The 18,379-nt window shown below is 35.3% G+C and overlaps 1 protein-coding gene across 1 annotated transcript in view; it reads left to right on the top strand.

Annotated features, from left to right (window-relative positions):
* The window catches only part of UGGT2 (UDP-glucose glycoprotein glucosyltransferase 2), a 186,408-nt gene that overhangs the window by 117,242 nt on the left and 50,787 nt on the right, over window positions 1-18,379 (top strand). The window contains exons 23-27 of the mRNA XM_060079905.1: window positions 2,097-2,221; window positions 4,014-4,109; window positions 8,719-8,821; window positions 12,220-12,299; window positions 14,407-14,590. Coding sequence (XP_059935888.1) covers window positions 2,097-2,221; window positions 4,014-4,109; window positions 8,719-8,821; window positions 12,220-12,299; window positions 14,407-14,590 — 588 coding nt within the window. The remainder of the gene's footprint in view (window positions 1-2,096; window positions 2,222-4,013; window positions 4,110-8,718; window positions 8,822-12,219; window positions 12,300-14,406; window positions 14,591-18,379) is intronic.

Genomic DNA, 18,379 nt, shown 5'->3' with positions numbered 1-18,379 from the left:
AATGATCTGTCAAATGAGGTAATGCATTTCTGTTATAGCAGTTATTCTGTATAACTGAAAAATCACATTTTCAAAACATTGTAAAGAATATTTAAGCTCCAGATAGGTTTTATTGTACTATTACGTGATTTTCAAATTTAATGTTCCATTTTCCAATTTGGCCATTATGTGATTTTATACTATTTAAGTCACTTTGTTCCACAAACATCATATTCATCTTTAAGTAGAAGAACTAAGACACAGAAGAACCAAGTTTCTCCTAGCTGTTTGACACTGAACTTACATAGGTGCAATAGAGCCAGTTTTCTGGTGAATTTTTTTTTTTTTTTTTCTTTGCGGTACGCGGGCCTCTCACTGTTGTGGCCTCCCCCGTTGCGGAGCACAGGCTCCGGATGCGCAGGCCCAGCGGCCATGGCTCACGGGCCCAGCCGCTCCGCGGCATATGGGATCCTCCCAGACCGGGGCACGAACCCGTATCCCCTGCATCGGCAGGCGGACTTGTAACCACTGCGCCACCAGGGATTCTGGTGAATTTTATCAGTAAAGATACCCAATCTTGTTCATCCCTTAGGAAAATAATTTGAGATTTTAGTTCCTTATTCTAAGTTATTAACAAAACTACTCAAGTCACTAGAAGTGGTATAGATAAAATTCAGCTATTTCCCAGGCCTCTCCTATTCACAGTCAAAAAAATACAGCATTAAAAGTGCTTTGAAAGTTACCTTAAAAATGATAGCAAGTCTTAAGGAAATGAAATGTTTATATGTGTACTTTTAGTATTTCAGTGCCCATTTTTTGTACTTTTAAGAGCCCAGGTTTTATGTTTAAAGTGAACATGGTATTTATTTAGCTGGATGCCAACATTCCAACTAATATCACCTTTGATGTGAGCAAATGAGAAAAGATTCAAGAACTATACTTCATTAATTTTTAGAAAATATTAATTGCAGAAGCATATGAAGGGGAAGTAAGAAAATGCACTGCAGGGCTTCCCTGGTGGCCCAGTGGTTAAGAATCCGCCTGCCAATGCAGGGACACACGTTCGAGCCCTGGTCCAGGAAGACCCCACATGCTGCAGAGCAACTAAGCCTGTGCGCCACAGCTACTGAGCCTGCACTCTAGAGCCTGCGAGCCACAACTACTGAGCCCGCGTGCTACAGCTACTGAAGCCCGCGTGCCTAGAGACCGCAATGAAGAATAGCCAGCTCCCACTCGCTGCAGCTAGAGAAAGCCCACGTGCAGCTACAAAGACCCAACACAGCCAAAAATAAATAAATTTAATTAATTAATTAATTTTAAAAAATCCACCCCAACCATTTCATTCTGGTTGACATGTTTTCTAGTTGTTTGTCATTAAGTCTAATTGTTTAGTGCATAAGACTATGTCAGGGCTCACCTTCTACATCAGGCTTATGTTAATAATATTATGATGATGCACGTATTAGCTTTTCCAGAAAATGATAACGGTAGTAGAGTTGGAGTGGTTGTGGTGGGATAGCCATCCTGAGAAATTCAGGTATCTGGTAATTTTACAGCTTCCCCACTCTGTAGTTACTGGTTTAAAGCTAACCTACAAGACCTTGCTGTGCTCCAAACAGTTTATACAGCATCAGTTAGATGAAGATTGGTTGGTATTATTAAGTAATTATGGGATTTGGTTTTTGCTCTTTTATGCCTTGTTTATATATTAATTCATATCTACATAGTGTTGACTACAATTTACAGATTAAATAGGAAAATACTGAAATTAAAAGACTTATGGAATATAGACAGTTGCTTTCATAACTTACTTTAGAATGAAAAGCTTTAGGTTTTTGGAAGCTTTATGTCTCAAAGTAAAACTTTCAAATGGAAATAATTTGGTGATTTTTTTGCCACATTGATTTTGGTATTGATGCAAATGTTATTTATAATATCAAAGTGAGGAAATAGTTTTCTCTTGTTTCCCAGGGGACTTAGTAAATGGTGGGATTAATAGCCACCATCTGTTTAATCTCTAATCAATATTTGCTTAAAGAAATGTCTATTTGATAAGACAATACTTGTCCCAAATTGGTATCTTATAGAAGATATACAATAATATAACTGCTTTTAAGTTCTTAGGACCTTTAGATGAAGATTTCTGTGCAGAAGATTTTTACTTGTTGGAAAAGATAACATTGACTAATTTAGTAGAGAAAATTGAAGACATTGTTGAAAATACAGAAGACAACTCAAAGAAGTAAGTATTCAAAATTGTAAAAGCAAATCATTTTGGAGTTTGGTATTTTGTATCTGATTTTTTCTTTTTAAGATTAGAAAATGTTTCAAATACACACAGAAGATATAATAAAAGACATGTAGAGAATATAAAGAAACAGCGGACGATAACCACTTGCTTACCACTACCAAACTGTAGATGTTAATATTTCGTTTTATTTGTCTTGACTGTCCCATTCTCCTCCCTCCCTTAGAGGTAACCATTTTCTCAAATGTTGTGTGCATGATTCCCATATATGTGTTTATACTTTTGCTTCATATGTAAATATCTGTTATTAGTGTTTATTGTGTTAAAGTCTTGACTTTTTTAGAGATACGCTATTATACATAGGCTCCTTTTGCAGTCTGCCTCCATGAGAGCTTTATCCATGTTCATGTATATAGAGCGAGCTTATTCATTTCAGTTTCTTTTTAGTATTTCATTTTGTGAATATACTGCAGTTCATTTATATACTCCATTACTGAAGTACAGTTAACTTGGCTTTAGTTTTTTACTATTATGTAAATGCTATCAGGAACCTAGTTTACATGTGTCCTTGTACAATGTGTGAGTTTCTCTAGAGTAGAGGAGTGTTGTTATTGGGCTGTAGGATAGATGTACCTTCGGCTTTACCAGATGTTGCTAAATTCTATCCTTCAAAGGAGTTGCAACAATTAACACTGCCACCAGAAATGTATAAGAGTTCATTTCCCCAAGTCGTCACCAATACTTGGTGTTACGCAACCTGTTAGTTTTTCCTATCTGATGGATGTGAAATTGCATCTTGTTTTAATTTGCACTTCCTTGACTTCTAGTAAAGTTGAGTATCTTTTCATATGATTGTTTTAATTTATGTTTGCTCTTCCTCCAGCGTGCCTATAATTTTACATATTAGAGAGTGTGTGGCCAATAAATAAATACCTTAAGAAAGTTTAGGAGTAGATTATGGTTTGGATTAACCCATTTATTTTATGTTTATTAAGTGGCCATTAAATGTAATGCTCTGTGAAATATATGGTAGGTATTACAAATAAAAATAATATACAGTGTACAGGACCTGTAGTCCAGCAAAACATGTTATAGTAGAGAGATGCTGACATCTCTCAACCACTCTGGTTCTCAACCACTCTGACTCTAAATTTCTTTGTTTATAAAATGGAGATGCCTATCTTTTCTCTCGTTCTTTCTTTCTTTTTTTTTTTGGTGGAGGGGGACATTTCTTAAAGTTCAGCTAATATTTTCTGTTCCAGCATATCATTGAACATATACATTTTCTCTATTATGGATTTTTTAATTTGGTAATATTTAATCCAGGTATTTATTTTGTACAATTTTAGTTTTCAAACGAATTTGAAACCAAAGAAATCTGGGCTTCTTAACTGTATTAAAAGTTCTTTGAAAATAGTTATTCTATCATTTAATTTTTGTTCTTCCTGCTCTTCTTTCTTTCCTACATGGGTCCCAGTGCTTGGATATATAACCAGCACTCAGCAAATATTGACTTGAATTGAATGATTCTCCATATTCTTATAGACACTATTAGGAACACTTATGTGTTTAAGTATCATTTCAATGATAAGAAAAAATAGGATGACCTTAAAAGCAGCAGTCATTTTACTTTGACAAATTATACAAGTTTGGAAGAAAGGTCATTTATATACAGTTTGTCTATTGGAGATATTTTACATTAAATTCCCCTTTCTTGAGACATTAATTGTGACATGAAATATGGACCTTTCTTCCCCCCCAAAACTCATTTATCTTGTTTTTCCAGCCTGAGTGACCTTGTTATGAAAATTGATGCCCTTGTTTCCTCTTTACCTAAACATGCATCTCGGTATGATGTCACATTTCTTGAGGAGAATCACAGGTAAGATGTATTAGTGCTGTGTTTTTTTCTGTCACTGCATCCTATACTGAATTATGGTTACCATATGTATTCACAATATAACAAAAGTTAAAGTAGAATTGAAAGTTGTTAGAGAAGAAATGTATTTGACAAGATAGGGAAAAGAAATTTTAGTTAATTATATTCTAGTAAATAAATGACATATATATATATATACACACAGATATATATATAGGATATGTAGTTTCAAGTAAGTTAAATCTAGTATGATTTGTCTTATTCTCATCTTTCTTCCACATTCAAGATCATTTGGAATTTTTGCAGTATAATCTTTATAAATAATAATATCTTTATATTCTCAATGTATAAAAGGCTCAGTTACTGAAGAATTCTGCTTAATAAAGTGTAGACATGTACAACAGAATGTCCCAAACTGTGTTTTATGGAACATTACTCTGAGATGTTGACAGATATCTTCTGAGGGAAAAACTGTAGTCAAGTAAATTTAGAGAATACTAAATCTTTTGGGGTGGAGGAGTGAGATTTTCAGTGTGCATCAACATATCGACGATTATGAGATGTGGTGTGGTTAAAAGAAAACAAAAGAAAAGTTCATTTTTGGTAAACTCAGCAGTTGGGTAACTTATTCATGGAACACTTTTTTTGTTAAAAATTTATTATTTCATAAAAATTAGGTTTCCACAAAGAGCCATCAGAGAAATACTGTTTTAGAATAATAAACTAGTTTATAATTTTACTGTATAATACTTCTCCTCTAAGATATTTGAAATAAAATTCATCAAGCTCTATCTACATACATAAACTAATCTGAGTCCCCAGCAGGAACTTTTTTTTTTAATTTAAAAATTAAGGACCACTTAGAATGGGAAAAAATAATCAGTTAGACATTATGTAACTAAACTATAGACATGTTTTATTTTCTTTTTCTAATCACTGCTCTTATAAAACTAAAATGAGACAAATTACTTTATCGTAAACTTAAAATGGCTGGCACTTCCTTCTAAGTTTTCTGAAATGGCTGGCACTTCCTTCTAAGTTTTCTGATTTTATGTTAGATGCGATCTTATATTGCTTCTGTTTACTGTATTACAAGATAACACGTTCTTTGGCTGTAGAAGGTCTATCTTTTGAGGTGTCTTCACACATGTATAGTAGTATCATCCTTAGGAAAACTTACTTTCTAAAGAGACATTATCTATCACTATTGGGAGTGAAGTTTTTATTTTTTTCAGATAACTAAACTGAGATTCAATACTTGTAATTTTAAGTATTTTAAACACATTTAGTGGAATTCTTTTTGCAAACGTCTTTGATTTCTTAAATACCATATGCTGAAATAATTTAACACGAATTATTCACAACTATCATTGCAAACATTAATCACTATACTGTTACATGGTTATGTTATATTTAGGGATTTTGATATGTTTGGAACTGTTTACTCCCACATTAAATGTCTGAAACATTTGTTCTTTCATAGGTTATTGTTGTTGTAGTCTGTTTTCTTTCTTTAGCTCTCATATCAATCAACGTGTCCTGATGCTTTTAAGCCTTCTTTTATATAGAAGGATATGATGTGACTTTGTGACAGTGGTTTACAATTCTCCAGTTTTTTTCTATTTATTTCTGTGGCATTGTTACAAGTATTTATAAATGGATATGTAGTATATGTGTATTGGTATGCATCTGTGTTTATACAATAATACATACTCATCTAATGCCTGCCTTTTTTAAAATGCAGTCAGTAATCTTCCATTTTTCTGAGTTCATGTATATAATTTAGGTATTTAACTTTTCCTTCTGTGTGTTTACACATGTTGGTATGATCTATTTATCCATATCAACTTTGGTTGTATGGCATAGCATGAGCTTTCTTGTCAAAAAAAAAAAAAAAAGACCAGCTTTTTGATCCCAGTCTACCCACTTACCTAGCTATGTGACCTTTCTTAGCCTCAGTTTCTTAGTCTATAAAATATAGATGATGATCCCTACCCTTCAGGGGTTTTATGAGATTCAGGCCTACTGTCTTAAGTATAGTAGATATTTATTTAATGCATTGTAGCTATGTGTATTTGTTACACAAATAACGAGGTGCTTCTCACAACTTGGAAATAAGAGAAATAAGATTGAACCTGAAAGTTAAGCCATAAAATCAACTCGTATTAATTAGGGGAGAAATGTGGATACTTACCTTAAATGTAGGATCCATGTCAGCAAGACTTAATGATAATCTGATTGAAGGTCTTAATTTATTGAAGAAGCAATGACATTGTTGGATTTCATTTGTGTTGGAAGCCTAGAAAAAGAGAGAAACACATTAGCAATGCTGGGCTGTGTAGTCTGGGTCAATCAGAGCAGTAGAATCACTGTTGCACACACACATGCATGTGTGGTATATATATATGCATATGTATATTAGGAAGTGTATAGATAAGAATTTATGTACGTATGTATGTGTGAATGAATGAATTGTTATAGGATTTGACGTTACACAATTGTGGGAGCCGGTTAAGTAGTCTCTGTAAGGCTGTTGACTTCTGATACTGGAACTTTAAGTTCTGATACTGGAAATTTAAGGCAATTAGGAAGAGAGGTAGTTGTCAAGAGGGGAGAGAGCAAGAGAGAGTTGTCAAGAGCAGGTTGGAATCCCACAAGTATGGACTGAAACCTGTGTCAGTTCTTGTTGCCTTTGACCTTCATACATAGCAGGTGTCCTGCAGAAGATGGGAGCCCTGTCACAATGCTAAACACACATACATGACCTAGGAGTCAGAGAGTAGAAGGAGGATCTTGGGGAAGGTAGAACCAGTGGGGGCCTCATGCCAACGACATTGAGTAAGCAGATCAGTGAAAAAGTGTGTGAGCTAGAGAATGGAGGCCGCCCCCCTCCTGCCCTCCAGATATCCTGAGAATCTCTCTTTGGCCCACCCACCAGAAATGTGAAGGAAAGGGAATTCTGGAAAATGTCGTTCAGCCGAACCAACACATATACTACATAGGTGATGGGAACTATGGGATTCTGATTCATAGAACCTCACAGAATTGGTAGTAGTCTGGGGGGAAAAGCTTAAAGTAGCTGTAAACAGATGCCTACTTTAGCCATAGTAATGTCTCATGAAGCATATAGAAAACAACCAGTTTTGACTAGTGCTACAAGTATGACAGTAATTTGTAAAATTTTCACCAAGAAAACTAAAGGAATTAACCATTGTAGATAGTCTCTTTAATTTAAAACATCTGATTTGTAACCCTTGTTTCTAGCAGCAATTATCTACCAGGATTTGTTGTCTGATTCTGACACTCCTGTTTAAACATTATTAAATCTTATCAACTGCATATAAAATAAAATGTCTTTCATCTCTCTATGTCAGAAGACGCATATTTGAAGTGAATTTTATATTAGCTTTTATTTGATTGCTGAGAAATTATTTCACTGCAGAAGTCTAGATATTTATAGTCTTCTTGTACCAAAGAAGACTAAGATCCCTGTAATCTTACAGGGGTACAGTTTGATTTGGTAATCTTTTTACCATTGTAATATGTAAGATATTTAATTTATACATCTCCAAAAAAACTGATTTCCTATGTTATTGCAGTGTTAAAACAGTAATCAATTGGACTGTTCTGTACTTTTAATTAAATATATCCTTTAAACTTTTCATTAAATTAAATATAGAATGGATTATCTCTGGCCTTTTCTGTGCCTTTAATGATTTTCCCAACATTTTCCTTTAAAGATTAGTCCATTTTCTAACTTAGATCAGTGAAATACAAAATGGAAATGTCAGAAAGGAGGAGGTGTGGAGAGGATGACTTAGGTCAAAATAATATGAAAAATTTGGGTGTTTTTCCCCTGAGCTTTCCTGTTATAATATGTTGGGTTTTTTAAACTAGTAAATTTAATAGAAGTACTGAATAGTTAATTCTGTCATTCTCAAATCTGAGAAAATATATTTAACACAAAAGCATCTTTGTTTTATTTATTTTTTAAAAATATTTATTTATTTATTTATTTATTTATTTAATTTTTGGCTGTCTTGGGTCCTCGTTTCTGTGCGAGGGCTTTCTCTAGTTGTGGCGAGTGGGGGCCACTCTTCATCACAGAGCGCGGGCCTCTCACTGTTGCGGAGCACAGGCTCCAGGCACGCAGGCTCAGTAGTTGTGGCTCACGGGCCCAGTTGTTCCGCGGCATGTGAGATCTTCCCAGACCAGGGCTCGAAGCCGTGTCCCCTGCATTGGCAGGCAGATTCTCAACCGCTGTGCCACCAGGGAAGCCCCTGTTTTATTTTTTTACATTGTATGATCCATGAGAATTTGGGGGGCTTAAAATTATAGTTTTTTTCACTATAATAGTATTGTTCTTTGAAGAGTTTTTTAAAAATAATTCGTCCATAATTTCTTACTTTCATTTTCTCTAATTCTTTGCAGTTTTCTAATTTATTGAACGCAAACATTAAACTTTTAAATTTGCATTTCTTCTGTGAAATAACCAGGATTTTTTAATTCAGTGAGAAAGAAAGAAATTTATAAGAATGTACGTAGCTAAGATTAATTAGGCAATTGAATAAACTTAACTGATCATTGTTCATCTTATTTTTTATTTTTCTAGCATTATAAAGATAAATTCTCAGGAGAATGATATGTCCTTTGATGTCATTGCTATTGTTGATCCATTGACAAGAGAAGCACAGAAGATGGCACACTTATTGATTGTAAGATATCATATTTTATTAAATATTATATATATTTATTATATGATATATACTACTTTTATTTTGAAATTTGTAATCTTTTCAGGTCATTTTCAAGTATAATCAAATGTTTGGTTTTGATTCTTTCATACAACATTCTAAATAGATTGTCATATTTCAGTGTAGAAAATGAAATGATATAGGTATGCCTATGGTGTTATGGCAGTACCAGGTTAGGTGTTAATGTGGACATAATTGCTGTCCCCATCGCCCCCAAAATTCATATGTTAAAGCCCTATCCCCAATGTGACTGTATTTAGAAATAGGGCCTTGGGGAAGTAGTTAAGGTTAAATGAAATCCTATGGGTTGGGCTGTAATGCAGTAGGATCAATAGCCTTATAAGAAGAGGAGAAGAGAGATCTTTCTCTCCTCACAAACCTAAAAAAGAGTTCATGTGAGTATACCACCACCTGGCAGCCATCTACAAGCCAGGAAAAGAACCCTCTCCAGAAACTGAATATGCCAGCACCCTGACATGAAATAAATTTCTGTTGTTCAAGCCACCCAGTGTTTTGTTATGGCAGCCTGAGCTAACTAATACAAGCATCTTCCCATCATCATCTCTCTTACCCCAGGTGTGGAGAATGGCTTCTGGAGAAGCTGATGTCTAAGCGTAATTAGTATAATAAGCTTAAAGTATAATAAGTAACATTAGCCAAACAGGTGAAGCTAGTGGAAGAAAGAACATGAAGGCTCTGTTCAAGAGATTTGGCCACTGTAACAAAAGCAAAGTAACAGTACCTTCAAGTCTGAAGTTGATTTCTGTCATCTCCCCATCCAAATGTAAGCCACCTGGAGTTGCCAAGGCAGCTCCACACGTGAGGGACTCAGGACATCTTCTGTACTGTTCAGCCATCCTCATGAAGCAGCTTGTTTCCAGCAGTCTAAGATCACAACATCATCTCTGTATTTCTGCAGCGGGAAGGGGAGAACAAGGGTCCAACCCCAAACATGTTCCATCCAGTTGCATCCCTCTGACCAAAATGTAGCCAGCCAGCCAGCCAGCTGCACCTAGTCACAAGATTCTTCCCCTAGGAAAGTAGGGGAGAATGAATCTTAGGAGACAGATAGCAGACTCTGAAAGGACATTATGTGGCTTATCCTTGTACTGAAAATTTTAAAAATTCAAATTGTGATGCAGCTTTCAGTAGTTAAATTTGAATAAGCTAGTTATGTTGGAAGGCTATATTTTTTTTCTGATGATGTTTAAAATTTTGGGATACTTCTGTTTGAAATTACTCAATACTTTTTTTTTTAAGACACATCAAAAAATATTCTCAGAAGAGGAAACTATTTGTTCTTTGACAGTTTATTTTTGGAAACAGGCAAAAGTAATTAGATATGAAGTCTGGTGAAAATGTAAATGATCAAGCTGGGTCATACTGGTGTATATTCTATCAAAATTTCAAAATGTTTCTCTCAGAAATTAGTTTGCCTTTTCAAATCAAATAGTAAAAATGGGTAATAGGTATGTTATAAATGCATTTATTAATGTGTACAAATAATTTTGGAAACCCGTTGCCATTCTACCTATTCAGTGCATAATCAGGGCAAACTTAATTCCACAGCTGATTTACTTGCCTCATTCTTTCTTTCTGCATTTGTATACCTTCAAGCTTTAACTTCTTTAGACACACTATTCATATTATTCTTTAGAAAACAGAAATCAGTAATCATACCTATGAGGAATGGAGGTAGTATGATTCCCTATTCCTATGGGGGTTCATTATTCAAAAAAAATTGCTTACCTCTGAAGCTTTTATGTAAACATAGAATTTAGGAATAAGAAGTATGGGTTATACAGAAATATAAAATATGGAACTGCATTCCAGTTTACATCATTGGTAATAGTAGCATACTTTGTTTCTGAGCAACTCAGAACTTCACATAGCGAATTATTTCTTACTATAGAGAAAATTTATGCTGTAAATTTATGCTATAAAGCATAAATTAATTTACTGGTAAAAATGGTTAGTGTCTCATTTAACACTTGGAAGAAACAGTGGCTCAGCAGCCTCCATTGTAGCTAATAGGAGTGATAGAATGGGAATTAAAACTCAAAGCTCTTAAATTCTTGGTCTGTACATTCTAATTTCTCCTCAAACCTGTAGCCTTTCCCTTCCATATATCTGTTTTATTCTTCTCCTTTTACCTATGTCCTTTGTTGTCTAATATCTTTCAAATCTTCACTGATTTGTTGCCTGTATGGAGGTGGGGACTATCAAAATTAATAATTCTCCTACTTCAGTGCTCTAGGGCAGGGGTCCCCAACCCTGGGCCACGGACCAGTAGCGGTCCGTGGCCTGTTAGGAACCAGGCCGTACAGCAGGGGGTGAGCAGCGGGTCAGCAAGCGAAGCTTCCTCTGTATTTACAGCCGCTCCCCGTCGCTCACGTCACCACCTGAGCTCCGCCTCCTGTCAGGTCAGTGGTGGTATTAGAGTCTCAGGAGCGCAAACCCTACCGTGAACTGTGCATGGGAGGGGTCTAGGTTGCGCACGCCTTATGAGAATCTAATGCCTGATGATTTGAGGTGGAGCTGAAGTGGTTATGCTAGCGCTGGGGAGCGGCTGCAAATACAGATTATCACTAGCAGAGAGGTTTGACTGAACAGAGACCATAATAAATCAGTTGCTTGCAGACTCATATCAGAACCCTATCAGTGACTGGCAAGTGACAACAAGCTCAGGGCTCCCACTGATTCTGTATTATGGTGAGTTGTTCAGTTATTTCACTATATATTACAATGTAATAATAATAGAAATAAAGTGACAGTGAATGCAGTGCACTTGGATCATTCCAAAACTACCCCCCACCCCAGTCTGTGGAAAAATTGTCTTCCATGAAACCAGTCCCCTTTGCCAAAAAGGTTGGCGACCGCTGCTCTAGGGAAATAGAAAAGAGTATTTTATCTGTATGTAGCCAAGACCTTCCTACATCTTTTACAATGTAGATGAAATTCCAAAAGGATCAGGGCACCCTTGCCATCGTTGTTGTGAGGTCACCACTTTGTCTTTGAAGTCAAGGTTCTAATAATTATTTTACTTGTTCTTCAGTAGTAAGGAAATTTGGATACCAATAAAGAAAGTCACACTAGGCAAAAGGTAGGCAGCATAACCTTTGGGCAATGAACTCAACTGTGTGGATTCAAATCTTACTTCTGCCATGACTTACTGTGTGATCTTGGGCAAATTACCACACCTGTCTGTGCCTCAGCTGTGTCAAAGTAGCTGCCTCAAAAGGATGTTGTGTGAATCAGATGCGATAATGGATGTCAAGTATTAATGTAGTAGCTGGTAGATAGTAAATGCTCAGTAAGTGTTAGCTATTAATTTCAAATATGGAAATTTTTTCTCATAGGTACTTGGCAAGATTATCAACATGAAGATAAAATTGTTTATGAACTGTAGGGGTAAGCTTTCAGAAGCCCCTTTAAAGAGGTGGGTCTACGTGAACATAATTTCATTTTGAAAAATTTGGAAATGCTATAAGGAAAAAAAAGGAACATAATTACTGCATCTATTGTTTTTTTCTTCACAAAATGTTTAACTGAAATAGATCAGAAGATCAGAGATAACTTATTAACCTTAACTGATATAAAACTAAAGTAACCTAACCAGTAAAATTGACCCAATCTAATTACAGAATTTACATGGTTTTATGTTCATCTGTGGGTGTTTTTAAAAATGTGATCTAGGAATACCTATTTAGAAATATATAGTGGGTTCAGCAACATGGATGGACTTAGAGATTATCATACTAAGTGAAGTAAGTCAGAAAGAGAAAGACAAGTACCATATGATATCATTTATATGTGGGATCTAACATATGATACAAATGAACCTATCTACAAAACATAAACAGACTCACAGATATAGAGAACAGACTTGTGGTTTTCAAGGAGGAGGAGTTGGGGGAGGGATGGATTGGGAGTTTGGAGTTAGCAGATACAAATTATTATATATGGAATGGATAAACAACAAGGTCCTACTGTGTAGCACAGGGAGCTATATTTAATATCCTGTGATAAACCATAATGGAAAAGAATATTAAAAAGAATATATATATATAATATATGCATAACTGAATCACTTTGCTTTCCCATTTGTTCTGGATCCTTGCTTTATCACATAGTTCCTGGTTCTGTATCTCTAACTTCTCTCCTAGCCCTCTTCTTTCAGTCTTAAGAGTTATTCAATTTTTAAAAAGAGATAAACGGCTCCCTTAACTTCCTCTCCTCTGGAGCCCTGGCTTTTCCTCCTCCTCTCCAGTCTTTGTCATCTCAGCTTTGCACAGGTGTGGCCAAGCCCCATCTTCATCTCTCATTCACTGGTACCTCCCACTGAAGTTGGGCTTTAACTGAATCACAAAGAAATTGCTGTTAGCAACATCCATGGGATACTTCTTACTTAATGATGTTTCTGCTGCATTTGACAGTACCAGCTACTTGGTTTGGACTGCGTTCTCTCCAGGGTCTCCTCTTACCCACTCTTCTTTTTTTGACTCTGCTGGCCTGCCTGCCATAGGCAGCTTCACGGCTGCCAGTGATGACCACCCCTGGGGTCACACTCAGCGTAGATTCTCCTTGAGTGCGGGCTGCACCTGGTGATTTGCTTTCAGTTAACAGAATATGGCAAAAGTGATGGAATGTCTCCTCTGCAATTAGGTTGTAAGAGGCTGTGACTTTTGTCTTGCTGGCATTCTCTCTCGCTTGCTCTTGTGTGCTTCTCTACGCTTGCTGGAGATGCCCTTGTAGCAAGGACTGAAGGAGGTCTCCAGCCAACCACTAGTGAGGAACTACTGCCCTCATGCCGGTGGACCTTGAGGAACTGCAGGAGCCTAGGAGTGGCTCCTTCCCCCATGGAGCCTTGAGATAACCACCGCACAGTGGACACCTTGATCGTAGTCCCAGATAGTGAAAGTCAATGTTCTTAGTATTCTAACTATTTCTTATTATGTAAGATACTAGGGGGTGAGGCTAAATACATTAAGATTGCTGGTACTTCTAAAAGCTCTATTAATAAGCAGCTGCTTTAAACTCACTCCTGTTTGTTTTTAATTGCACTTTTTAAATTAGTACCAGAATTTTAGCTTAAATTTTACTTGCTTCCTGGTTATCATTCTCTTCATGTTCTTAATGGTGCTAAGAGCTAATAAAAATCACTAAAAATAGACCATGCTCAAACTTTGAAGTAGGATCAGTGAGTGAATACAGATCATAAACTCCTGGAACCTGCATAAGTCAGTATATCTTAAAGGGATTCTAATCATGTTCATTAAGAAATAATTAACAAGCGTATATAATATACACAGTATTATAATAGATAACAGTGTAAACAAAATAATGATTGCCTACCATTTACATAAGCATTAACTTCAGTATAGCGTGTTTTTAGTCTTTAAGACTTTAGTGTGTTTTAAGTCTTTAGAATGTTTTTAACTTAAGACTTTCTGGTCATGTTTTTAAGCCATTTTCAGTTTTAAAATATTTTAGAAGAAATCTCAGTTTTGGTCACACTATGTATTTTATTTATGTTCTACCAACAGCTTTTACCGTTTTGTTCTGGAACCGGAACTGATGTTACCACCTAATGATGTTACTGGACCAGTGGCAAAGTTCTTGGATATCCCTGAATCACCCCTTCTAACCCTCAACATGATTACTCCTGAAAGCTGGTTGGTTGAAATAGTACACAGCAACTGTGACCTTGATAATATTCATTTAAAGGATGTAAGTTATAAAGAAAGAGGAATAGGATAAATTCTTATGAGCTATTATTCCTGTACCAAGTGCATACTCACTGCTCACCAGAATTTTCTCCTTAATGATTCTAGGTCCTGATCCAGTCGTTCCTTTGATTTTCAAGTTTCCCTGACTTCCAAATTCAGCTTCTCTGGTTTTATGGGTTCTTAAATGCCCTCACTGTTTTTGTTGCTTCAGAAGTGCTACCCTAAGATGAACAATGTAGAAACTATGGAGACAGATGAATGGCAGTTTAGGACAAAACCATTAAGTACCTTTGCCCTTCAGGTGTTGTTTTTAACTCAGAGAGGAACAGTTTCATCTGAAATTCTTTTTTGCCCCTCAGCTCATAGCCAGAGAAAGCAGTTCTAATGAGATTAGGGTAGAAAGCAGGAAAGAGTTTGCTCATATACTTCGGGCTGAGTGCATTCTTTCCCACCACCTCCAATGTGACCCTTGTCCAGTAAATGACCAGACTTCTCTTCCCCACCTGTAGTCATTCAATCCACAGCACACACACACAAAAAACAAAACCACTGACAGGAGACTATTTTATAATATTCGGAGTCTTTCCAAACATTCTATTCAAAATTGGAAAGGCATTCAGAAAGCCCCAAAAAAACAGAAGCATTTTAGGAGAGTTTACCTAGAAGACAGGTATCTAGAAACTGGGGGGCTGGGGGCAATACTTCCTTCTCACTGTCCTCCCCCTTGCCTGGTTCTGCACAGCCTCTGACCTATTTCCATTTCTGCATTTGACAGCTCCTTCAGAAGGTAGCCATTACCTTGATCCAGGCATAAACATTTTACCTCTAATAATTTGGTTAAGGTTGTTCATTATTTGTTTCTCATGCTTTTCGCGTGTCACCTTTTGTCTAAAGATTTTCCTTCTAGGCAGCTTTCTTCTGATTCACTCATGTGTAGATTCTGTGGGATCCTGAGTCACTTCCCTGGAACATACTCATGTATATGACCAACTTTACCCACCCGGTGAAGAACCTAAAACTCAGTCATAGCAATCATCTGAAATCAGTCCTTCAAATTGAGGGAAAAAATAGAAAGAGAGCAAAATAATGAAATCCATGAGGGAAAGTTCAGAAGTGAATTTGGCATGAAGTAAAAAGAATCCTGTTTCCTCCATGATTAGTTGGATCTCTGTTGGTCTACTGGTTCTTCATTAAGAGAGTTCAGCAATATATATCAGTAAATAACTTTAAAGATTCTAACCAAAAAGGTAAAAAGTTTGCAGTGGGAGAATTAATGAAGCTTAAAGATTTTAAATTGAGTCTGCTGGTAAAAAAATTTTTAGTTTCTGTTAAACAGTTAATAGAGATTAAACATTTTGTTGTGAGTGGCAAATATAGCAATGCCTTTTTAGAACCTATTTAAATGAACAGTATTTTAGAAGACTAAAATAAACAGAAATAATTTCCCCTATCATCATAGATTATATGAGTAAACAAAAGGAAATTACAAATTCTAGCAGCTGTAGAAGTTAACTACCTCTAAGGCTCTTCTCTTCCACTCTGTGCTCTACATACTTACAGTATTACCTGCAACTATCCTAGAAAAATATGAAATAACAAAGACATGTGCTCAAGTAGAAAGAAGGAGTTGTAGGTAAAAGAAAAAAGTGAGACTAATAATGAGAGATGTGTCACTACACACTAGCTTGTATAGTCAGTACTCCTTGCTACATCTAATTCCCGAACATTATATAACCACCTGAAAAAAGCTTGATCTAGAAAGATTCTTCCTTCCCAGGTCTTTGTTCACATGGTTTATTGCACAGCGGCATTAATGCCATTATTAAAGGTGACAAAAGTGGTTCTAGGAAAGCTTAAAGTGTGACAGTTACTTTTACCTGGAGTTCAGAGGTGGTTCTCAGAGCTTGTAACTAGAACTGCATCCAAAGGCTCTCTGGTTATATTTCATCATAGCCTTTATCTGACAGATGTCAAAACCTGAAACAATAGTGATTGTTTACCCAGTAAAGAGGAAGTGAGTAAATAAAAGATTGCTGAAGGAAAATGGTATGTGGCTATGTTAAAAGGAATTCACAGAAAAATGCATTAGCCCCTTTTGAAATATAAATAATTTAGACATCCGTTTTATTGACAAGGCATTCATTACCAATGTAATTGTCAAAGAATTCCTATTTGAATGCCATAGATAATGTTAATAAACCCAAATGTTAATCTTTATAATCAAACTTATACTTTTATTAGAGGAGGAAGCTAAGTTCTTAACTATTCAGTCACAGAACAATAAAATAAACACTTCTATTTAGAAATACTAATATGCACCAAAGTTATTTTGGAAAGATATTAAATTCATGTCTCATGTCAATAGTTAATATTTAGAACAGATAAATAAAAATATAAAGGAGATGTAAACATCAAAAAAGATCACTAGCTTTCCTATTCTTGCTAAAAATAAACCTTGATGATAGGAACTAATTTAACTCAAATCACCTTTATGAAATTATTATAAAACTTTAAATATTCACAAAATTTTAAATATTCACTAGAAAGTACTCTTTGAAAAATGAATTTGCTATTTTTAGTGTTGTGGTTTGAATAAGTCAACACAATTGATGTCTGTTATACAAATATATAAGGAAGAGAAATTTTCACATTAATGTATTGTAAATGAAGATATTATTTAGTCACCAACTGATTGAATGTATTTGAACTCTGCCCTGGTATCTAATTCATAATTTAAAATAGTTAAGCTTTACTTCATAATCACTCTGGGGTAGTTTCCTTGTCTGTAAAGTGAAGGAGTTAAGCTAGATGATCTCTAGGATTTCTCATATTCTGAGACTATCCCATAGAAATCTTTCTATCCAAAATGCTATAAGGATGGTGCATACAGGTTAATGAAGTATATGAAGTTCATCACTAGAGTAGTAATAATTCAACAACTAATTCAGAACTCAGCTAAAGTCATTGAAACAAATGCTATTTTCAAAGAAGTTACTTATTTCATGTTCTTAAAAACAGTAAAATTATAAGAACAGGGCTCAAGAAAGAAATACTGTACACAAGTGCTATAATTATTTCTGTAGTAATTATAGTCAAAGAAAAACAACTATACAGTACAGAATATTTTCAAATACTCTGTATGCTAAACACCATTAAAAGTAGTATCAAAAACCTTGTAGCGTGAAATAAAATTAGAGATAGATAGCATCATTGTCTTATCTGCTCAACAAAATTTGCCAGACTATATAAAACTCACTTACCACTTGATTTATTTTTATGTTTGGTTATGTTTTTCATGTGATGTAGAGAAAAAACTTTCTTCCTAAAATATTTATTCTAACATTTGCAATAGAGTAAAATCTGGAAACATTTGGAATGTCCAGCCATTCAAAAGGATGTTTTAAAAAAAGGACATGTTCTTAGAAAACTATATTTAATGAAAAAGGTTATAATTTTTAGAAAAAAAATTATGGAGAAAAAGTAGAAATCAGTGCATCGATGTGTATATGAATGTTTAGTCTGTAGGTAGTTTCTATTTTTTCCCTTTTACACTTTCTTATATTTGCTAAATTTTCTTTAACGAGCATATGTTTTTTTGAGAGCGAAACAATTCACTGTTAATTTTTTTTAATTGCAAGAAAGGTGATAATGATGACAAGTTGGCCTTCTTGCCAGGTCTGAAGCAGGAGATCTAGGACGCAGCCAACGAAGCAGATTCTTTGAGTGCTACAACTTACCGAGCCACCCATCCCTTCTCACATCTCTCCTGCTTGTGATTTTGGTGCATGTT

The sequence above is a fragment of the Mesoplodon densirostris genome, chromosome 17, assembly GCF_025265405.1.
Source record: "Mesoplodon densirostris isolate mMesDen1 chromosome 17, mMesDen1 primary haplotype, whole genome shotgun sequence".
Classification (NCBI taxonomy): Eukaryota; Metazoa; Chordata; class Mammalia; order Artiodactyla; family Ziphiidae; genus Mesoplodon; species Mesoplodon densirostris.
The sequence above is the reverse complement of the archived record's forward strand: the minus strand, read 5'-3'. Positions and strand labels throughout refer to the sequence as shown.